This window comes from Adiantum capillus-veneris, chromosome 23 (assembly GCF_014529385.1).
Source record: "Adiantum capillus-veneris isolate H3 chromosome 23, ASM1452938v2, whole genome shotgun sequence".
Classification (NCBI taxonomy): Eukaryota; Viridiplantae; Streptophyta; class Polypodiopsida; order Polypodiales; family Pteridaceae; genus Adiantum; species Adiantum capillus-veneris.
Window position 1 is genome coordinate 115,833,240 of NC_140953.1, and position 24,214 is coordinate 115,857,453.

A 24,214-nucleotide genomic window follows, 5' to 3' on the forward strand; every position below is an offset into this window, starting at 1 on the left:
TGTGGTTTTGTAACCACAATGTTGAACACACTTGGAATGTTGAGAAACAAGTCAATCACAAGCCAGATACACCTACAACATGGCCAATTCAACTTGGTACCATGATTTCAAAGGAGGAGTATGCAGGCCTTTCAAAGGCAGGTTTTCAACTACGGTGTGTAATAGTGCCAAGAGAGGGTGAATGTATAACCACTCCTTCATCATGTAAGAGGAGTAAAAAATGGAGGCATGGAATCTCAAAAGAAGCTGAAAAACGCTTGGCTACAGCCGAGAGTCTAAGTGCAACATTGATAGAGGAAAAAGAAATGGTGGCACACAATCATGTGGTTTTTCGTCTTCTTACTAGTGAATGCTATGATGTCTATATACGAGAAGATCCTACATGCACTTGTTTAGATTTTCAAAAGAGGGAGAAAGATAAGAAGGCCTTTCTAGCCTGTAAGCATATTTACTATGTTTATATATACGTCCTGGGTTTGGAGCGCAATCAACACATGGCAATGCATCAACCACTGCTCTCTAAGCAAGATTTAGCCTTCATACTTGCTCAGCCTCGTTTTCTAAGTCTAGTTTCAAGATAGTGAATAGCTATGCAATCTCAAACAGATGCTCAAAGTTATCCATCGAAAAGTATTTTGGCAACTTGGATTCCCCTACTAATTACCAAACTGCATTGTAAATTCTATCTTGTTGTAACTTTTTTGTGAAACCCATTATGGTATCCGGTGAAAATTTAACAAGAAAGATTATTTTGAGCTCTATCTTTCTAGGAGAAATGAAGTATTAAATTAAGGTACCGTGTCCACATTGGCAAGTCCATGTGTTGGGCACATGGTTCAGTGGTGGTTTATTTCACTACAAAGTATTTTGGCATTTTAGTTTGTCTCTACTAATTATCAGATCACATTTATAAAGCATGTTTTATTCTTATTACTAATTAATCTAATTTTAATAAATGTATTGAAGGATTCTTTGTATTTGTGGGCTTACTAGCAACAACGGTTCTATCTTGAGCCATTAATGTTGGGTATTATATCCAAATTTTGTGGTTAGTTTTTTTTTAAATAGCTTACACTAAGTGGTGAAAAGCTCATTATATATGATGAAATATGCAAAAGCTCTAACTAGGAATTATAAGGCTCGAAATCACAAGCTCGCAAGTTTATAACTTCCAGACTGTTCCAAGATTCAAAACACAAAGAAGAGCATCTTCGATCAGGGAACCTAAAACAAGATGGATTTGGAGGAAAATAGGCACTTATCTTCTCCGCAGTTTGTAAAATCGATAAGGTAGTGGAAGGTTAACTCTCAAAAAACTCAACCACAACCTTTCATTGAAGAAAAACCAAGAACCAATGGCGAGTTAGATCTCAAAAACCATTGTCATTGATATTGACGGCTCACGAAATCAGGGTGTCAAAGCATCCTGATGGTACAATAAAGCAAAGAGCACACAAGCTACAAGATTTTCTCTTTGGAAGACAAAAAAAAAAAAACCTCGACATCAGAAACCCTTGAGTTAATTACTCAAGACACAACTCTTGCACAGCATAATGGTTTGAAATGCATTGACCTTCAAAGCATAGTAGAGTCAACCAAGGCTATGCATAGACATGATTGTTCAACCCATGCACACAATCGTCCCGGAGTACGCCATCTAGGAGGGGTGAAAGGGAACTAAGTAATTAAGGGCAATGTTTGAAAAGGGAGGAAAAAGTTGATGTTAACGTGTGATTTTTTTGCAAAATTACCTAATAATGCTCTGACAAAGCCATCAACAGGGGAAATTTAATTGATAACATCTCCCCAATGAGTGTAAAAAGTGTATATACTATCAAAAAATCATCAAAAATTGGTCTTTTTTTTAAATCTTTTTTTTTTATATTGGGACATAAAAATGGAGAAATCTACAAAAAAACAGTAAAGCTCTGTTTTTCAATGGATTTTCTTTGATATTTTCTAATAAACAGGTCAAAAATTAATAATAAACAGCAAATGAGCTCAGATGGAAAAACTGAAGATACATTGATGATCAAAAGGACAAGGTGTACAGGCACAAAAAATTTCAATCAAATCGACAGATGGAAGCGGGAAGCCTAAATTAGGTTGCAAAGGCCTACTTTCGAAAATTCTTGCAGAATGAGCTACCAAAATCCGATTGAAGAAATTTTTGAGTCTAACATAGATTTCATGGCCTAGTAGGACTAACAGGAGAATTTGAGAAAAAATAGTTTGGGAAGTCCAAGTATAGATATCCAAGGTAGCCCAAAATCACCTCATTTCCACTTGTCACTCTTGGAGGAGAGAGCTCTCGACCTTCTTCGTGCACGATTTTCGGAGTCCACAATCGCCCTTTTACAGCACCGTCTCACATGAGACATAAAGGGTAAGTTCTAAGTTTATCAATGATCAATTCTATATGGCAGGGTAGCAAGTCTAGGCTTAGGAAAAAACCCTAGAAACCCAGCATTGCACGAAGTCCTACGATCCAAAATTGACCATAGCGGCGTGTCAGCTCAACCAAATTGGACGAGACTTGAACTGTAGCATGCCCCTATATAATAAAACACTTCTATATCACTAGATGACCATTCGGCAAGGGTCGAGGGGGGTCCCAAGTAGAAAATCTAAGTTTTTGCAAGATGCCAGAATTGGATTCTGACTCCACAGACAGCTTATAGACTGGGTCTATACACAATGTACATGGATGGTTTTGTGAAAACAATCAAGGCAAGCCCTCAAAAAGCAGACAACAGCTCAAAGGCTACAAAGCGTCAAATTTGACATATAAAGTCAAATCAAATAGTGAGAGAATGTGTAATGGTGATTGCTGCAGAAGCAGGGAAATCTGGCTATGGAGGAAAAAAGTGGAAGGTACTCAAAGATAGTAGAGAAGGATTATATTGTGGAGGGAAGAAAGAGAGGGAGTGTAGCTCAATCTCTTTTGAATTCAAAATTTGATCATGAGGGCCTTAGAGAGAGAAATGCAGCTGCACACAGAGGTAATGGAGTTCTCCATTGGTCTCACTTGAAGCTGGAATGGGAGGCGAGAGAGCCTGAGAGAGAGAGAGAGAGAGAGAGAGAGAGAGAGAGAGAGAGAGAGAGAGAGAGAGAGAGAGAGAGAGAGAGAGAGAGAGAGAGATAAAGACATAAAGGAAGAGAGTGTAAGAGAGAGTAGATCTGCAGCCTTGGAGGATCTACACTTTTTGTCAGATGTAGGCAGCATAGAATGTCCTCTTGATGATTGGGAGGTGGAAGTGACAAGAGAGAAAAGGGGGGGAAAGAGAAAGAGTTGGCTCACGTTTTAGAGAGAGAATATGTAAAATGTGCTTTTTTGACAGGGGACTGAAAAGTGCTTCTTTTAATGAGAACTAAGTGAGAGAGAGTGTTTTATATGAGAGGAGAGAGATGGGGAAAGACATTTTAAAATTTAGTTACCCACCTCTCTTTTGTGTTAAAGTAGCCTATTTTCAAAATACAGAATATACAAATGGTATTTTTAAAAATCTCAGCATAGGCCTTTCTGCCCTCTCTTTTAGGCTTGGTCAAACTTGACTTAAGCTTTAAGCATTTCCTTAAACTGTCAAATAAAGAGGCCCTCCTATACCCCATTCCCTTCCTAATCAGTGTCGAACGCATGATCTCCTATAGTATGCTCAGAGAAAAATGGGAACCATAAGCTGTCTACCCACCACACAGTTGAGAGAACATCAGGCAGCAATATGCTTTCCATCCACCTATGAAGTAGTAGATACACATTAAGTGAACAAAGCAATAAAAACATAATGTTACTTAGGCATAAAGTTTTTTCCTTACAATGCAAAAAAGTTGATCGTCTTTGTTGAAGCCTCAAGATCTAGAACATCATCAATGACATGGGCATCTAACCCAACCAGGAGCGTGGTATTGTCATCTTCTCCTTCACAATATTCTTCTATCTTGTTTAAGGGTATTGGTTGCATGTTTGATTGAGGTTTCTCTAATTCTTTCATTCCTTCCTGCATTCGTAAATTTGGATCCTTTACCCCAAACTTTTTGAGACATTAGAAGCTCGGTGAGAGTAATGGTACAAGTCACTGAAGTAGATAAGACGGTTATCAACCCCTGGGAGTCCATCCCCTTCCTTGCAGAGAGTTTCTGTGATGGCACAACTTTCACATCCAACTTTGCTTCATATTCTCCCATATAAGAGGGTAAGGTTCTCAGAGACATAGGTTGGCAAGATTCACAGATCCCTTGTCTCCCTAATACGAGTGCATCTCTAGATCTTCTTGAGGTTCTGTCTTGACAATTCTTCGATAGGAGGAAGAAATTCATCTCCTCCCATACTGGTTTTGATAACCCTTTGGCTTAATTCATTAGCTTCATTGGCTTCCCTTATCTGCCTCCAAAGATCATTCAAGCCTTTGTTCCCTTTATACAATTTTGGTATGATAGGGTGAAAACCTTCTGACTTCTGATATGTTGTGTTCATCACTATCCCAGGTTTTTCAATTGATTTTTTTGGTTTCAATTCAGTTTCTGAAGTAACATATGTCCTATCAAAATCATGCATTGGAGGGGTTCTTGGTATTGATACTGGACATTTTACCCACTCTTCTTGTTTTCTTGCAGTTGGCTCTAGTGTTAGAATCCATAGTTTTATGTATGCATTAAAGTATATAGATAACTACATGGAGCAAATGAGAAGATTGCACATGTAGACATCGAGCAATGGGCCTTTGCCAATGTACACTAAGGTACTCAAGCCCAACTTGAGAAGACCAAAGATAGCACAACCTCGTCTATATGTAACACGGGGTTATGGTGAAGGGATCGAGGGTGGTAGTGAAATTGGCCGTTCATTTTTTTAATGGGGGAATTTTCGGGGCACAGAGGCCAGAGAGAAAGCGACGCAGAAGATTATAGAAGGTGAATTTTGGGGGTGCTGGAAAACGACGTTGAGAGTTACCTACAGTAAATAACTATACGCGTGCCGTTACCTGCTCATAAATCTCTGCGCGCTCGGGGAGGTCACCTAAGAAAAATGTAGCCTATCACATGAGTTCAATAGAAGGGTATTTAAATTTCTTGAAACTTACAGAAATATATATACAGAAGAAGGACAATAATTTTTCAAATTTGAAAAAAACTAACAGATTTTAAAAGAAAAGGGTACATTATATTCTTGACAAAATTCACAGATAAGGGGTTTAACAAACATGTCTTGAACGCACGTGATATGGTAGTTTTACACATAGTGAATCCCCCGAGTCTGCGCGTGCTCTCCTCACGTGCTCACGAAAATTGCTCCAAGGTGCTTGCTTGTGCAGCCTCTGCATATTGAACCAAATTCCTCAGCAGAGCTTGCCTCTGCACACATAATCTACGGAGCAGAGACCGAGCTGGTTTGTGAGGTTGCAGGAAGGTATGCACAGAGCTTGACCACCTGCGTAATAGCTGAAATTGTCGACATAGCACAACAATTCAAAAATGCAATTTTGGAGCAGGTAACAAAGGTCATTTTAGGCTCTGTTTGCCATCATGTCTATATACAAGTGTATTGCTTTAGTGCCAATTTTTTTTGCTATACTATTGTATCAAGAAGCCCTGCTTTGCATTTGATCTTATGGCCCCACGAATGGATGCAAAGGCATGCACCTCTATCAAATTGATCTCGAATTAATGTTCAAACTTTTCAATTGTGTGCAGGGTGTAGGGTCAAACTTTTCAATTGTGTGTAAGGTGTATGCCAAAAGTTATGACTGTGTTGAGATTACTTTTTGTGCCAAAATTACACTTTCCCTGGCACCGAAAAAATCTAGTGTCCTCATTAAATCTTGATCCAACTTTTCACTACCACCCTTGATCCCTTCACTATGACCTCGTGTCACATATAGCCACCTCAGTTTGGCTCTACCTATGTGTGTTGAGGTCAAGGGCTCAATCTCTTTCTCCCTCTATCTCAGTTGCATCTAAACTTAGTTGTGCTTGCTCTCTACGCGCGACAAACATGTCACCTCCTCCAACTATCATTGAAGGATGTCGATGGACGACGTTGTTCGGGATAGCCGCCCTCAAGCAGATGAACCCTCTGTGAAGTTGCCATGTCAATGGAAAGTTTAAAGAGCTATATTACTAACCTTATCATCTGTAAATTTTCTTAAGAAAGTCTCACACGATTAGAACATACAAACGATAAGGTTAGTAATATAGAAAGTAGTATGTTGTACGCATTTCAAAAAAAAGAAAAAAAGAGCAAATCAGCGACGATACTACATCATCTCACTGAAAGGAATAAAAATGAAGAGAGGGGGAAGGGGTGGACAAACAGGAATGTGGAGGCGGGTACAAAGCAGAAAGCTAAGATAGGGATGAAGCAGTAGGAGGTTGAGGCGGTGAAGAAGCACACTGCTGGGCAAGCGCAGACTTTGTTGGGTTTTTTTTTCGCGTTACGAATCGGTTGGAGTTGCAACATGGCACGTTGGTGCATATAGTTAGACTTTCATGCTCGGCATGTTGAGGGGCTTGGGTTCGATCCTTGTCCTAGACTTTTACAGGGTGAGATTTTGAGAAGGTTGAAAAGGTGGAGTGATGAGATTCGTAGACAAATCTGCAATGAAATGAATATAATGAAGGACCTGCACAAGTATGAGTCTACGATGTACATTAGAAAATAAAAATAAAAATAAATAAATAAATAAATATATGTAGGTGTACCGAGTAGGTGGTGCACGTTTCAAAAAAGAAAGTACATAAGGATTTTATACACTACTGAAGGGGGAGCGCGAGCAAAAACGATGGAAGGGAGAATTGAATGAGAGTTGGAGCTAAAAAACACAGCATGTTGTCGAAGAGCACGATTTTCTAGGTTTGACCGGGAAAGCATCGGGCTTCTAGCTATAGCCGAGAAATTGGTGTAGGCTCAAACCAAGGGAGATGAGTGCAGTTAGGGGTGATTTTAGTGTTAATAAAAGTGTATGCTAAATATTAGTGATTAATAACGAGAGATGACTGAGGATTTAAGACGATTTTATAGCTAATAACAATGAAAAATAAGATCATGGCACAGCTTTTGATGCTTCCGAATAACAAAGCTTCCAAATTTATGATCTCTGATAACCTTGTTACAACTATCCATTGTTTGATATGCACCTCGATATGAAACCCCTAATCAGAATTCCCCAATCAAATGGAAGCAACATACTTGCCGAGCATAAATCCCACCCTATACGGTTCTCTTTCTCTTGAATGCCCGAGATTCCCATGAAAAAGACTATAAAATTGCTCTTTTTCTCTTCCTTGATCCTCCCCCACTTCTTACGGCCCTTTTCGCTAATCTCCGTTTGCTGGCCTTCATAGTCTTCATCATTCTCTGTATCTTCCTATCCTATTTCTTTACGGTCAAGATCGCTTCCCTCTTCTTGGTTTTCAATGCCATTGAGAGATGGTTATCATCGTTTGAGCATGACGAGACGAGGTGATCGAGCTAGCAGCTTAAGGCTTGATAGCGAGAGCTAGACTGAGAGTATGAGTAGAGATATCCAAGCATTTTGCATGAGGGGGAGAGAGAATTCTCCATGGCTTGAGCATGAGAAGGAGAGCGTGAGGGATTTGGCATGACAGCGTGCTATGGAGGGTGTGGCATGAGAGAGTTTTGGATATGGGAGCTCGAAGCTACAAGCTATTGCTTATTCCCCCCCAAAAAGAACATTAAAAAAAGGAACTTCCCCTCTCATGCATGTTAACTCTCACTTGCTAAATATAGCCCCCACTCTACCACTAGCTGTTGGGGTGGTAAAGCCCAATGTGTTGCACCTAAGTGTTTGGGCGGCCAGAGACTAACGGGAAACTAACACTGACCATTCATTCCACATAAAAGAATAAGGACTCATAACCCTAATACTATTGTGTTTGGAGTCCACCCAAACCTGTGTCTCCTCTCTTCTTCTCTCTTCTCCATTCCTGCACACACACACACTCTTGCACGCGCACTTCAGAGCTCAGAGATTGGGAGCACCATTGGAGCTCAGAGCGCAAGGAGGCAGGCGGAGAAGTAGCAAAAATTGCAGCACGTTTTTTAGATATGTTTTGGCCTACGAAAACGTCTTCATTCAAGCCAATTCCCCCCATTCTTCACCAATTTTTTGTCCTCTTCAACTTTGCAAACAAATTTTTCTCAAAATCTTCACCAATTTTCAGATACGTCACTCAGACTGCCTGTAGGTCGTGAAGTACAAGTTGCATATTTTTATAGATCTGTTTTGACCTGTAAAAACAACTTATTTCATGTTTATTCTTGCGAGCCCCAACCATTTTTGCGTGGTCTACAACTTTGTAGAAGGAAGTTTCTGCAAATTTTGCAAGGTTTGAGAGATATTCAGTTCAGACAGCAGGGTGGTCTTCCTTCGTTGTTTCTTCTTTGTGAACAAGTTTTCGTTGCAAACTCTTTCTGCAATCTCTGTCACATGCATATTTGATGTAAGATCTTGAGGGTCTGTTAAATCAGACAAACCGCCGCAGCGGTTACAGAAAAGGGTTTCTGTGGTTGATGTAAGATCTTATGCAGTTTATGTATTGTGAGGGAAATATGCAAAGCCTATTGTTGAGGGTCATGGTAAGGTTTTATTGAGCTGGGGGATTCTCAAATGTGGAGATCCTTTCAGTGATACAGGTTTTGGAGCGAGCCCCCTACATCCCCATAGTTTCGGCATCAACATAGGATGTATGTTTATGCAGTTAGTGCAGTATTGATGTGCATCTACTGACCCACCATTGTTGGCATTGTTGTCATCTTTATGCGTATGCGTTTGACAGTATTCAGTTGGTCAGAGACACTCTTTTAGAGTTGGAGACACTGACAGTGACAGTTCTTTGAGATTCTATCTTGCCAGTTTAGCCACTTTGATCAGTGATTTAGTCATTGTACGCATTTGTTTTGGTTCAGAAGTCAGTTTTGCAGGGGAGACACTGCCAAAATTTTCAGGTTCTCTATCATCTTCTTTAGTGCAGTGGATCTATCACTTTTTGTCCTTGTCGAGTGATGGCTTCATCACCGGAGAACTCTTTGTTCAAAATTGAGAAGTTAGATGGCACTAACTTCCCATTTTGGAAGGAACAAATTTACAATGTCTTAGTACAGAAGAAGCAGATTCGGTCGATAAAGATGAAGGGGATAAAGCCTGAGGATATGGATGAGTATGATCGGTAGGAGTTGAATGAGCTTGCCACGTCCACCATCATGCTGACTTTGTCAAAGAATGTGTACTTCAATGTGAACATGGAAAAGACTAGATATGAGTTGTGGAAGAAGTTATGTGACCTGTATGAGAAGCAAAGTGCAGCATCACAGGTTTATTGGATGAAAAAGTTAATTGATTTGAAGATGGATGAGGGCACACCCATGTGCAACCACCTCAATGAGCTCAACACAATTTTCAGTCAGCCTTCTGCGTAGGGAGTCAATTTCGACAATTCGGTCAAAGAAAATGTTCTTGCTAGTTACATTGCCAAAAAGTTGGGATACTTTTCACAAACCTATAAGTAACTCAACACCTGCTGATAGTTTAACATGTGCTGATGTTGAGGGAAATTTGCTTACTGAAGAGGTTAGCAGGAAGAATCTTGATACTTCTCGTGGTACTAGCAATGCTCTCGTTGTTCATGGTCGATCACAAGAAAAGGGCAAGTAGAATCAAAGAGGAAAATGTCGTAGCAAATCACGTGGCCAAAGACATTGAGTGCTATCATTGTCACAAAAAGGGTCATATGAAGAAAGACTGTCGAAAGTGGAAACAAGAGAAAGGTAAAGACAAGAAGCAGAAGAAGGCAAGACTATAAAGATTGAAGAGATCAACAATGTTTTTGTTGAAGATTATGATGGAGACATTTATCTCACATCTACCATGGATTCAACATTTTTGGTTGCCACTGATGACTATGCTTTACAGGATTGGGTTATTGACTCAGGTGCATCGTTTCATGTGACTCCTCACAGAGAGTGGTTCAGTACATATGATGCAAGCCGTAAAGGTCATGTTCGTCTTGGCAATGATTTTGCTTGCAACATAGTTGGTGTCGGCGATGTGCAGCTGAAATTTCAGAATGGTTCTTCATTCATGCTCAAGAATGTGAGACATGTGCCGAAGCTTACCAAAGGCTTGATTAGTACAGGACAATTGGATGACACGGGATATTACTACACATTTGGTGATAGTTCGTGGAAGATTACCAAAGGTTCTTTAGTGGTAGCACATGGTTCAAAGTCTAGGACTTTGTACATTCTACATGTATCCAATGGTAAAAACCATGTAATTTGTGTAACCGAGCAGCCAAGTGTTTCTTTGTGGCATCTCCGGTTAGGACATATGTCTCAAAAGGGAATGAAAATCTTGTCTCATTTTGGTTATGTGCCTGGCTTCAATTTCTCAGACTTTTTAGTTTGTGAGCATTGTCTTTATGGTAAACAAACGCAGTCACCACACAAAAGGGGAAGCACTCCGAAAGTGAGCCATTAGAGTTAGTGCATAGTGATGTGTGTGGACCTATGCCTAACGTATCCATGGGAGGTTCATTGTACTTTGTTACATTCGTTGATGACTTCTCAAGGAAAGTGTGGGTATATCCTCTCAGGAAGAAGGATGAAGTTCTTTCAAAATTTCAAAATTTTGTGGCATTAGTGGAGAATCAATCTGGCAAGAAAGTCAAGTGCTTAAGGTCAGACAATGGTGGTGTGTATGTCACTAAATCCTTTCAGAATTTTTGTGATTCCAAAGGCATTAAAAAAGAGAGTTGACTGCTCCATTTAACCCTCCACAAAATGGTGTTGCTGAGAGGATGAACCGTACCATACAAGAGAAGTTATGTAGCATGTTGTCTAATTCAGAGTTACCTAATGGATTTTGGGTGGAAGCGTTAACAACTGCTGTCCATCTTGTTAATAGATCTCCTAACAAGGCTTTAGATGAGAAGGTACCTGAAGAGCTTTGGTCTGGGAAGCCACCTTCTTACAAGTATCTTAGAGTCTTTAGCTGTGAAGCGTATTGCCATGTTCCAAAGGAGTTTCGAAGCAAGTTGGCTCCTAAGTCAAAGAAATGCATATTTCTTGGCTGTGGCAATCCGGGCGAGATGGGATTTCGGTTATGGATCTTGAAGCTAAAAGAGATAGTTCGCAGCAATGACATATACTTCAATGAAGAAAAGATGCATAAGAAGCCTGTGCATATAGTGGAGGTCAGGAGAGTTATCTTCCAAGAAGATGGAATTATCCACAATAGGGCTAAAGTGCCTAATGTCAGACAACAAGTACAGAATCCTCCTGTAGTACAAGATGCTGCTAGGGACAACCGGCTCAAGTAGTTATTAGAAGGTCTACAAGAGTTTCAAGGCCTCTTGATAGATTTACTCCCTCATTGGACTACATTATGTTGACAGATTGCGGAGAGCCTTCCTGCTATAAGGAAGCCATGTCAATGGATGACAAGGTGAAGTGGGAGAAAGCTATGCAATAAAAAATGGACGCGTTGCATAAGAATCACACTTGGAAGTTGGTTCGGTTGTCTAAAGGTAAAAAGGCATTACCATGCAAATGGATGTACAAGCAAACAATTACACCTCATGATAATAAACCCAAGTACAATGCACGACTTGTTGCTAAAGGATTTAAGCAGCAGCAAGGTATTGACTTTGATGAAATCTTTTCTCCGATTGTCAAGTTGACTACTTTGCTGTGTGTACTTGTGTTGGTTGCTAAAGACGACATGGAACTTGACCAAATGGATGTCAAGACGATGTTCTTACATGGTGATCTTCAAGAAGAAGTTTATATACAGCAACCAGAAGGTTTTGTTGAGAAGGGCAATGAAGACTTGGTGTGTCAGTTAGAAAAGACTCTTTACGGTCTAAAACAGTCATCAAGGGAGTGGTATCGTAAATTCTACTCGTTCATGCTCTCTCAAGGCTACAAATGTAGCGATATGGACCATTGCCTCTACACTAAGCGAGCTAAAGATGGTAGTTTGCTGATTTTGGTCCTTTATGTGGATGATATGTTAATTGCCGAGAAATGCAAGGATGAGATTTCATCCTTGAAGTCAGAGTTACATGCAAACTTTGAAATGAAAGACATGGGTGAAGCAAGCCATATCCTTGGCATGCGCATTAGGCAAGATAGATGCAAGAAATTAGTCTATTTGTCTCAATCTGAGTACATTGCTAAAATGCTCAAGCATTTCAATATGGAGAGGGGGAAGGCATTGAGTACGCCATTGCCTCCATATGTGAAACTTTCTAAAAATGATTGCCCTAAGTCTGAAGAGGAAAAGGCTGAAATGGCACAAGTGCCTTATTCATCTGCAGATGGGAGTTTGGTGTATGCTATGATTGCTACACGTCTTGATATTGCTTTTGTAGTGGGAGTTGTTAGCAGATATATGTCAAATCCAGGCAAGAAACATTGGGAGGCAGTGAAAGGGGTTATGCGATATTTGAATGGTACAATAGACATGTGCATTTGCTTTGGAAGAAAGGAAGCATGTGTAATGGGTTACACGGATGCAGATTATGTAGGAGACTTGGACAAGAGAAGATCCACTTCATGCTATGTTTTTGAAATCACTGGAGGTGCAGTTTCATGGCGATCTCATTTGCAAGATTGTGTTACCTTGTCTACTATATAGGTTGAATATGTTGCAGCTTCAGAAGCTTGCAAGGAAGCTATATGGCTTGGTCGGCTGGTGGGAGACTTGGGAATCAATGTTGAGATTCCTATGTTACATTGTGATAGCCAAAGTGCTATACAATTGGCAAAGCATCCGGATGTGAAGTATCACTTCATTCGTGAGGTGCTTGAGGACAAGCGATTGCAGCTTGCCATGATTCACACCACTGAGAATCCTGCTGATCTTCTAACAAAGGGATTACCTTCAGGGCGGTTTGCACATTGTTGGGCACTCATGGGCATTGAGTAGATGATCGTGGTCATTGTCTACCTGTATTGTATATATATATATATACATTGTCACCCCACCTTAAAGGCACATTGTCCTTTAAGTGGGAGGTTGTTGGGGTGGTAAAGCCCAATGTGTGGCGCCTAAGTGTTGGGTGGCCGAAGACTAACTGGGAACTAACACTGACCATTCATTCTACATAAAAGAATAAGGACTCATAACCATAATACTATTGTGTTTGGAGTCCACCCAAACCTGTGTCTCCTCTCTTCTTCTCTCTTCTCCATTGTTACACACACACACACACGCTCTCACACGTGCACTTCACTAGCGCTAGCGCTAGTGCTAGGCATGGGGAGAGCCGCTTGATGATGTGAAATCTCGACATTGCATCAATGCCAAACACAGTGTAATCAGGGCCGAATGAGGGCGCCATGGACAGCTAGTTCGTTTTGGTCTCTTTGCCGGTGTCATCTGAGCACCACAACGCTCCTCGCGAGCTTCTCTCCACCTCACACGCGAGCTTCTCTCCACCTCCCCTGTGCGCAGTTCGCTGCCCTACACCCTTTCCTTCTTCCTTTTCCCCCCCTTTTCCCACCATTAACAAAACTCCCCGCGTCTTTACTCAATTGGGCGGCCATCTCATGGCTTTTTGGATGGCCACTCTCCATTACTTCTCATTGGCTCACACACATGCTCAATCATTGCTGAGCACAACATTTTCCTCTAACACCCCATCAACCAAGGCACTACCTAGCATAACAATAGCTCTGCCAACATACAAGGTCGACCAAGCACTGCTAGGCATGGCATCTTTCCCCAAAATTTTCCCCGACCACACCCCCACTCCATGCATTCCAAATAACGACATTGCAAAGAGATACCCCATCCAAAAATTTATTTGCTTTTGTAAAAGCATCATATATGGCATACTAATAGTCGAGGCAATCCCAAGAGCAGCTTGTTCTGCCCAAATATCAACTACACAACCTTAACTGCTTTAACGTTGATTTTCACTGCTCATGGAAATCTGAGACTGCATAGAAAATTGAAAGAGCCATAAGTTGAGCAATCATTGCCTGATTTGAGCCCTGTAAAGCACATACTCCAACCTCTCTCATGCACTAGCAGCCAAATCTCTATTAGGCTTGATCCAAGTTTCTCGACACACATCCCAAGGTGGATCCAAGAACATCAGAATTGACCCCTGGAAAATACTGAATTGCCCATAACTTTTCTATCCGGACTCCAATCGATGAGCCATAAAGACAGACTTGTAGAGCATTTCGAGTACTATAAGTTTGGCCTATAAAATCCATTTTAACAGCATCACCACATGTTGGTCTGCCCGCTCAAATGCTCATACGAACATGGCCAGGGGACGTGTATCATTCTTTTCGTTGTTCTGGGAACTCTTTCTCTTTCTGGATGCCATAGCAAAATTTGGCCTAAATCATAAGTTTGGCAAAACCTTGAAAATGCAAGCAGATCCTCTTCTTTCACCCCGTGCCCGCAAAGAGGCACGAAAATGCCGAAGGCAGGCAGACAACATCGAAAGTGCACAAAATAGGTAGCTAGTTGGCGTTTGACGCAGGACGAGGAGCAATGCTTTTTTTCTTAATGTGCGCTTCGATCGTGAACGCAACAAAATGGGATTGCTTGGTTGGCTTACAACGAGCATTATGAAGCAGAGATTCCAGAGTAATAAAAGTTGCAGCCTGCCATTAGGTTAGGAAACTCCAAGGAAATATGTACATTAGGAGATATATATATGTGTGTGTGTGTGTGTGTGTGTGTGTGTGTGTGTGTGTGTGTGTGTAGGTGTACCGTGTAATTCAACTAGTTTGCCTTGATTGCTTTATTGTGCACATGGTAAGAATTCAAAAAGTGATAATGGTGTGTCTCTTACCTCATGGCATAGTTTGTGCTGATGGCTCGTTAACATATCTCCTTGAAGCTTTCACCAGAAGCTCTACGACCTCGCATCACAAATGAGATTTTGCATGAAAAGATGTGTGAATGTAAACAGTTCCACATTATAATAAAAACAAAACGAGATGCATTTCGTGCATTTGCGATGCTTGTGCCCATAAAAAAAAGAAACAACCATACATATGTATGGTGTGGAGTTGGCACCCTTCTCCACATTTATAATAATACCGTAGGGAGCGTGCCCCTCCCCCGTCACTTTTATCCCCTTCAGTGTTGAAGGGGGACTTATGCTTCTCCTCCAATGTTAAAGGGACTTTCTTATTGTAAAAATACTACAACTTTACAAGGAAGAACTCATTACCAATGTTTTATGAAGACATGTATCATTCCACGTTGCCTTGCCATGGCGTATTGTCAACGTGTCCCTTTGTTGGGCATCACAAAAATTCTTCATCCTTTGTCACCCTCATCTACAATCTTTTAAATAAAAATGATATAAATTTATTGTTTTAATATATTCATGATTTAATTTAAGTACTTTTGAGATTACATAAAGGAAATCAAAATACGGGATATAAGTGTACCTTTGGTATCGGTCGTGTGGATCAACGCACAATCTTGGATGAAGCCGCTTCGAGACCTTCCTTATATTGTACCGCCACCTTCCCACCAGTATACGTTCTACCGTCGTCATCCATTCTGCAACTTCTACAAACATGCCGATTGATGTTGAATTCTCCGTATTGTTCATCCATAGCCTCACATGCACACATACACAAAGTCGTAGTCTTTGGGGCACCCCATTTGACATACGTACTGATTAAAATACAGCCAAGCATGACATCTTTCTCCAAGATTCCTTGCTTCGCATCTGCTGAAAACAGCCTAGAGCTTTCTTACACTACCCTTTTGGAGAAAATCTTGCAATCATGAGAGAGGCCATCGACTCGAATCTGCTAAGAGCAGACCAGAGCTATCACTTCAAATATGTTGAAAACAGACTAGAGCTTTTTGGCCTGCCCCCTGTGGGTAAATCCTGCAATCAGTCCACACTCTGGATAGGAAGCTTTCGAGAAGTTATGGTGCTCTTTGAAGTGCACCACATTTAGCAAACATGTCAGCCAAAGCATTGCCAAGCACGATATCTTTTTCAGCAACCCTTTACCAAGAATATCAGCGTGAATTTTTATGCCCATATCAGCATCTTGCGTAGAGCCACATGCCTTCAAGATGCACACACATGTGATTGTATCAAGAGAAAGGCCCTTGCTTGATGCAATCAAGATATGCACGCGCAGGTGATTTCATATGGACAAAGGCCCTCTCTTTGCACGCGTTGATATATGTTTTCTTGTGCAATGACACAATATTTTGCCCAAACACCCTGCAACCCTCTTTTTTGATCGGTAGGATTCACAAGATACATTTAAACAAATTCTGGTTTGTTCAATAACGAGATGTTGCTCTCAAGGTCACACTATTTTAGAATAAGGCAATTACCATGTGGTCCCATTGCCAGGTATTTACAATGTATGTGAAAAGGAGTGCAAGTATGAACATAAAATCTTCTTTTATGTAAAGAGAGATGCAATAGCATCATTGACAGAGGCACAATATCTTCTCTGGAAGCTTTTGAATATTACTCTTATTGCACAGACACAAAGTAGCTAAGAGCAACTTGTGCTGTTTCTAGATCTTTTAAAACATTCACACCTTGCAACATAGCCACAAAATTCTCATTCTAAATACTAGCACCTCCATCACATTCAAGTATTAAGATAAAAATCAAGTATCCCAATGCAGAGCATCTTTGCAGAATAATCATAAAGGAGAATCCTCTTACCCTTACAACGATCCCATGTTCAGCTAGAGCCAAAATAAGAAAATCAATTTTGGCTTCAGCATCTGTAATTTCTTGATACAGGGGAGCCTTGGAATGGCATGCTTGGTCAACTTTCTTTCGATATACTTCAGGCATTCCTGTTCAAGCTGTATCAACATCTTGTCTCTCTCTCCATCACTTTCTCCAACTTCACCCCATATGTACTGTCAACGAGGCAATCAAAAACCTTAAATATGTTGACATGATAGCAAGTAGTAAGCAGAAGGAAGGCGGGCCTTGCTGGAGTCGTAACAACATACTTGTTGCATACGCATGTCTGTCATATCACCCTACATTGGCATTGGGCTGAAACGACATTCAACACGAGGAAACAAAAGAGCAAACCTACAGGTCATGTAGAAGAGAGCCACACGTGGTATCAACGGGAATCTCCACGAAGTTCGTGGTATTCAAAATTCTCTAAGTGATTGAAGCACTGGTAATGTTTAGCAAAGGAGGTAGCTAGCTACGAGAAGAAGAGTGATGGTCTGTCCTTCTCTTATTACAGGTAATCTCAGATGCCTTCAAGACAAAACTATAGTTAACTGAATGGTGAGAGATACACTCGCTTTGCATCCGTTGAAAACAACCTATAGATTTTTTCCCTGCTCATGTTGTGCATATCCCATAATCAGTGCGTTCCAAGAGACGACATTCCAGACAAGAAGCAGCTCAAGCACTTTTTATGCTTTCTGAAGCGTACTACATTTGACATACATATCGACCAAGGGAGTGCCAACCATGACCTCTATTTTCAAAAGCCTTTGACGAACAAAGAAATTGTAAATTTTTGTGCCATATCAACATCTTACGTAGAGCCACATGCCTTCAAGATGCATGCGTAGGTGATTGCATCTGGACAAAGGCCCTCACTGTGCATTTGCTGAAAATATCCTAGAGCTTTCTAGCCCGACTTCTGTTGTGTGTATCCCGCAATCAGTGCATTCCAAGACATGTTGTTCCGAACAAAAAGCTCCTCGAGCACTATTTGTGCTCTCTCAAGTGCACCACATTTGGCATACACATCGACCAAGGGAGTGTCATAATGACATCTCTTTTCAATAGCATCTGAGTAACAATATCACTGTGAATTTCTGTGTCCATATCAGCATCTTGCGTAGAGCCACATGCCTTTACGATATACGTAGATGATTGCGTATGGAGATAGCTCTCGCTTCACATCTGCTGAAAACAATCCACAGCTTCCTAGCCCTGCTCCTCTTGTGCATATCCTGCAGTCAGTGCATTCCAAGAGATGCCGCTCCGAACATTAAGCTCCTCAAGCACTTTCTGTGCTTTCTCAAGTGCACCACATTTGGTATACATGCCAAGACAGTGCCAAGTACCTCGTTTTTTTCCAACAACCTCCGGCTAACAATATAATCGTGAATTCTTTTGCCCATATCAGCATCTGCATAATGCCACATGCCTTGAAGATACAAGCGTAGGTGATTGCATATTGGAGAGTTGCCCTCTCTTTGCATCTGCTAAAAACAGCCCAACGCTTCCTGGCCCTGCCTTTATTGGGCATATCCCGCGATCAGAGCATTCCAAGCGACAGCATTCCAAACAGGAAGCTCATCGAGCACTTTTTTTGTGCTTTATGAAGAACACCGCATTTGGCATACATGTCAAGCAAGGTAGTGCATGGCGTTTTTTGTCAACAACACTTGGTTAACAATATCAACATAAATCCTATTGCTCTAGTACAAAACCTTCTGCTTAACACAGTCTTTTACTGAGCTCACAAAAGAAAGACTCATTCTCTTGCTCTCCATTTTTGCTTCTGTAGCCTTAATTGCTAATTGCTTGGCGGTGTTGCGAGAAGCACGACATTTTTTGCAACAGCCCTTGGCTAACATTATAAGATCCAATATTTAAGCCCATATCGGCATGTTGGGTAGAGAGTGAGAGAGATGCGCAAAGCATGGTTTTTCCGACTTTGGATGGTGACCTAGCTTTGCCAGGCCGCCTTTGGTTGGACTCAGGCAGACAATCATGCCATTAGAAAATTCTTTGAGGTCATGTCACTCCCGTCTTGGATTTCAACATCCTTTTGGGTGGTTAGTTTCTCCTGCTCTAATATGCATTACATACATGAAACAGACGCAATTGCTGTAATGGAGATTTAGGTGTATGGTGGAGGACGAGAACTGGGAGGAGGTGTATGCCGTGATCTCAGAACACTTGTAGGTGGATCAACAAGCTGTAGGTGCATGTAGTATCAGTTGCCAAGGAAAAGGACCTTTTGTTGGTGATCAAGCACGGAGGGGAGGCCATAGAGGTCGTGGCTGTGCAAGCGAAAGAGAGACAGTCGTTTCAATGCTATAGCTACTGTATACAGATAGCATGCGCATCAGCTTTTTGGAGCAGCGCAGGCAAGAAAAGGAGTGCAGCTTGTTTTCCCTATTGCTGACTCTCTCTCTCTGTCTCCCCCTGTTGCAGCAGAAAACAGTCCAGACTCCAGAGCTTCCTGGCCCTGCCCCTGTTGCGCGATCAATGCATTCCAAGAGACAAGATTACGGACAGGAAGCTTTGATGATTCTCTCTCTCTCTCTCTCTCTCTCTTGCAGCTGAAGACTGCCCACCACGGTCTGCTCCACTCCTTTTCCAAATTAGCTCACTACCTTGCTTTTTTCTTCCAATGAGGTGCTGCCAAGTGGCACAAGTCTTCTTTCAACATTCTCAAAAATGATATTACATAATCAAGGTAATGAACCTCATTTTAGTGTGAAAATTCTCATGCGTTCTCAATGCTTGTGGTGAGCGAGCTTCTTCCTACCACCTCATTGAGCTCGTTATATGGAAGTACTAGCTCAAAACTATCTCCCAAGTTTTGATCATCGCTCGCGAGAAGGCTTTCTGAAGACACAGAACGTTTTTGTTGCTCAAGGCTCTGCAGGGGAAGAAGAGAAGCTTGTGTTCGAGAATAAGAGTATTTCTGCAGAAACTGTAGAGGAGCGATGGAAGGACTACTTTCGAGATCCCTCCCAATGGCTGGACAAACGCGAGAGCAAGGTACACAGCTTCCATGGAGGCACTTTTGCGTAACACATACCTTGTGGCTTTATTGCTTGTTACAGAGAGTAACCCCTTGTGTATGGTATTGCATCACAGACCAACCCTAGAGCCCCCGATTTTCAGCACAAAGCCAGTGACGGGCCACTCTGGATCTACAGCTGGCTCAACCCTCCCTGGGTTCAAGAAGAGCTAAGAAGAAGAGGTTTACAAAGCCTCCCAAACTCTGTACCTGTTGAAAATGGAGCTACTTGTCGTAAAAGCCTTATCGCAACCGAGAATACGACACAAAGAACTCACTGTACAGACAGGGAAGACAAGGAAGAAGAGGAAACGAAAGAAGATGAGGTACGGACTTTTCGTAGTGGAACCCCTTCACTGGTCCAAGCATATAACGGTGCTTGTGTCTCCTATGATGTGTTGCTAAAGGCCTGTGCTCAGCAAAAGGATTTGCAAAGAGGCACCAGATTGCATGTAGAAATTGTGGAAAAAGGCTTGCTTGAAGACGATACCTTTGTGGGCAGCAGCCTGGTCAATATGTATGTAAAATGTGGTGCTCTTCCGTCAGCACAAGATGTTTTTGACAAGCTTTTAATTCGTAATCAGGTTACATGGAATGCTTTAATAGGAGGCTATGCTCAACATGGGCATGGTGAAGATGCCTTACTATTGTTTGAAGAAATGCAACGTGATGGTTTCTTGCCAGACAATGTGACCTTTGTTTGCATCTTAAAAGCTTGTTGTGCTTTGGGTCAGGCAGACAAGGGTAAGGAGATGCATGCTGAAATTGCTAGGTATAAGTCACTCATTACAGATATTGTTGTCGGCACGGCTTTGGTAGATATGTACGGCAGATTTGGAATGCTTACCAACGCTCAAGAAGTGTTTGATGGGTTACCAGAAAGGAATGTGGTGTCATGGAATGTTTTGATTGCAAGATACTCCGATCATGGGCACGGTAACGAGGCACTTGCTTGTTTCAACCAGATGTTGCAAGTGGGCATCACCCCAAGTGCGCTTACTTTCTTAAGCACTTTGAAAGCCTGTGGCAGCTTAGCAGCTCTAATTTTAGGCCAAGGAGTACATGCTATCCTCGTGAGAGAGGCTTTTGCAGAAACAGATGTGGTTGTCCGCACTGCACTGGCTGACATGTACGTGAAATGTGGTGACTTCACAAAAGCAGAACACTTGTTTCAGGAACTTCCAGCAAAGCGTATCGTGTCCTGGAATATTTTAATTGCAGGATGTGCCCAATATGGACTTGGGGAGAAAGCTCTAAATTTGTTCGAGCAGATGCAAGATGGTGGTCTCTCTCCAGATGCAATCACTTTCACATGCATTTTAAAGGCATGTGGGAGCATAGAAGCATTAGGCAGGGGACAAGAAATACATGATCAAATTGCACGAGATGGTGTGCATGAAAAAGACATTTCTGTTGCTGGTGCTTTGGTAGATATGTACGTTAAGTGTGGCGCACTTGACGAAGCAAGAGATGTATCCAATGAGCTTCCACAAAGAAATGTTGTCTTGTGGACTGAGCTTATTGCAGGGTATACCAATTGTGAACGTGCAAAGGAAGCATTGGATTGTTACGAGCAGATGCTAGTTGAGGGTTTTTTCCCAGATGCAGTCACCTTTCCGTGCATCTTGAAGGCATGTGGTATGGCAGCAGCGTTGGACAAAGGTAAAGAAGTACATGCTCAGATTATGAAGGACAGTTCACTGGTGGTGGACATTGTTATTGGTACCGCAGTGGTAGACATGTATGCCAGATGCGGCGTACTTGAAAAAGCTCAAGAAGTGTTTGATATGCTTCCTGATCGGAATTTGATTTCGTGGAATGCATTGATTGCAGGATATGCTCACCATTTGCGTAGTGAAAAAGTGTTAGATTGTGTTGAACGTATGCAACTCCAGGGATTTTCCCCTGACACGATAACTTATTTGAGCATTTTCAAAGCCTGTGGCAGTTTAGGAGCTGCATACAGAGGGCAAGAGATTCATGCCGAGTGTGTTAAGGATGGTTTGCTAGATGAAGACATTGCTCTTGGTACTGCTTTGGTAGATATGTATGCTCGATGTGGCATGCTTGCAGATGCACAAGATGCATTTGATGAGCTCCCAGTAGTGGATGTCGTCTCTTGGAATGCACTTATTACTGGTTATGCTCAACATTCACAGGACCAGGCATTTAGATGCTTTGAACAAATGCAACAACTGGAATTTTCTCCAGATTTGGTCACTTTCATTAGCATTTTTAGAGCTTGTTGCAACTTGGGAACTGTAGATAAGGGCCTAAAAGTGCATAGTCAAGCAGTGAAACAGGGGCTAATTGAAGATGATATGGCTGCCAATATTGTTTTGGTGGATATGTATTCCAATTTTGGCATGCTGGCCGAAGCACGCATAGTGTTTGATACACTGCCAGTTCAAGATGTAGTCCTGTGGAATGTTCTCCTCTCAGGATATGCTCAGGTTGGAGAGGATAAAATTGTCTTTAACCTTTTTGATCAAATGAAAAGAGCGGGCATGCAACCTGATTCCTACACATTTACGGTACTTCTCAATGCATGCAGCCATGGAGGATTAATCTCTAAGGGTGAAACGTATTACGAGATCATGTCTAAAGGATGTACCATGATCCCAATTCTAGAGCATGTTGCTTGCATTGTGGACCTCCTTTGCCGTGCCGGTCATGTGGAAAAGGCAGTGGCAGTAGTCAATAGGACACCATTCTCTGATGACATAACAATTTGGCAGAGTGTATTGGCTGCTTGCAGAAGATGGCAAAGAATGGAGCTTAGAAGCTGGGTTTTTGAGCAAGCAGTGCAGCTGGATGGAAGGAATGCTGCAGCGTTTGTGTGCATGAGTACCATTTTTGACTGAAGTGATGCCGGTGGAAAAACTATATTGGAAAATTTCAGGGCTTTGCTCACGTACAAGTGGAGATTGTCATTTATTTGATTCTGGGCATAGAGGGCATCCATAAAGCAAAGCTATCGATATGAAGCTACAGAATTTTGCTGAAAAAATTGTGCATGTAAGTGCTCCATTTGGTTTCTTTGGCTACCTCAAGACATTTCTTTCATGTACTCATTACGTAATGTCAGCCATTGCCTTTGCTCTCATAAACACTGACACGTGTCGTCATTAACATGACTGCGGTGGCTGCCATTCTTTGGTATCACTAATGTCAAAGTCAGAGAGGCATAAAGAGTAAGTGAGGAATGCAACACGTCTGCATTTTTCTGATGATGGATTGTTGTTGTGGGTGATACATATACGAGGAAAGGCTGTTTTATTCCAGATGACTCTGGCTTGATGATTTGCATTGTTCCTGTGCTTCTTACGTTCCGAAGGCATTGATGCATTGGCATGCAACAGTTCAAGTAACTTTGAACTGTTGTGCCAGCAATCTGCATGCAGTACACATCGAACAAGGATATGCGGCTGCATAACACCTTTAAGGCTGTGAGACAATGCTTGGTGTTAAAGGTTTGGTTTCCTTTGTATGTATAATCTACAACCCTCTGATGGATCTTCTTGAATAGCCATTGGGGCTTTGTACATGTAATCAACTAGCGGGGCAAGCACATCATTTAGACTTTCATCTCTTGTACGTCTGATAATCGATGAATTTTTTATCTGCGTGAGTTTCTCATTCACGCCAGATGTCATATTATGCTGTGCAAGTTTGACCTGTATAGTGAAAGCCCCTGCTTGCATTACAAAGGATTGGGCCCCTGCCTTCTGCTTAAATAATGAGAGATCAATGTTGAGGATGAGCACCTCAACATTGCAAGCCACGAGCATCATGGCTCATTACAAGTCACAAGCCTTTACTAATGCTATAGCAAATGGCCATTCGTGGCTTGCAATAACCTACTCATTAGATATTGGCATATTGTTTTTGCAAATGCCGATTCATTAGTTACGTTGTATCACTTGCACTCTCATTCTCTTGCTGAAGAAGAAGATGAAGAAATTGAAGACTCCCTCTGTTCTTGTGCAGGATTTGTGTTGAGTGTGTCTTTGCAAGAGCTGATGCTCTTTTCTTTCTTGGATCTTTTCATAGAGGAGGGTGAGACTATTTTTTTCCCGCTTGAATTGCCATGTTATACATTACTTCTCCTATGGCGAGTATGTGATGGTTACCCAAAGAGAGTCGTTGCTTGTGTGCTTTTTTGCACACTTTTTGATGTAAAAGCTATGCATTTCTATGCGTATGATAGGAATAAAAGAGGCTTGTTTCACATGAAAAACATTTTTCTTTCAAGAAGAGCTACCAACTTAGTTGCTTCACTTGATAGATTTAATATGGTCATGGGTGATGGTGATACACAAAATTTGTTTGGTCTATTTGGCTACAAATCAAATTTCCATATGTGCGCATGCACAGAGAGAGAGAGAGAGAGAGAGAGAGAGAGAGAGAGAGAGCACCAAACTACCAAACTGA

General features: G+C 41.6%; 1 protein-coding gene across 1 annotated transcript; it reads left to right on the top strand.

Annotated features, from left to right (window-relative positions):
- Positions 1-19,490: 19,490 nt before the first annotated feature.
- Positions 19,491-22,819, top strand: LOC147428411 (pentatricopeptide repeat-containing protein At4g18520, chloroplastic-like). Its single transcript, XM_086496567.1, has 2 exons — positions 19,491-19,758; positions 19,858-22,819. The coding sequence occupies exons 1-2, from the start codon at positions 19,543-19,545 to the stop codon at positions 22,642-22,644; spliced, it is 3,003 nt and encodes a 1,000-aa protein (XP_086352693.1). The 5' UTR covers positions 19,491-19,542; the 3' UTR covers positions 22,645-22,819.
- The last annotated feature ends 1,395 nt before the right edge of the window (positions 22,820-24,214 follow it).

Excerpts from the sequence above, each read along its gene's own strand:
- LOC147428411 (XM_086496567.1), top strand. The coding sequence starts at position 19,543 with ATGGAAGTACTAGCTCAAAACTATCTCCCAAGTTTTGATCATCGCTCG. Across the intron at positions 19,759-19,857 it reads TGGACAAACGCGAGAGCAAG|ACCAACCCTAGAGCCCCCGA; the intron begins GTACACAGCTTC and ends ATTGCATCACAG.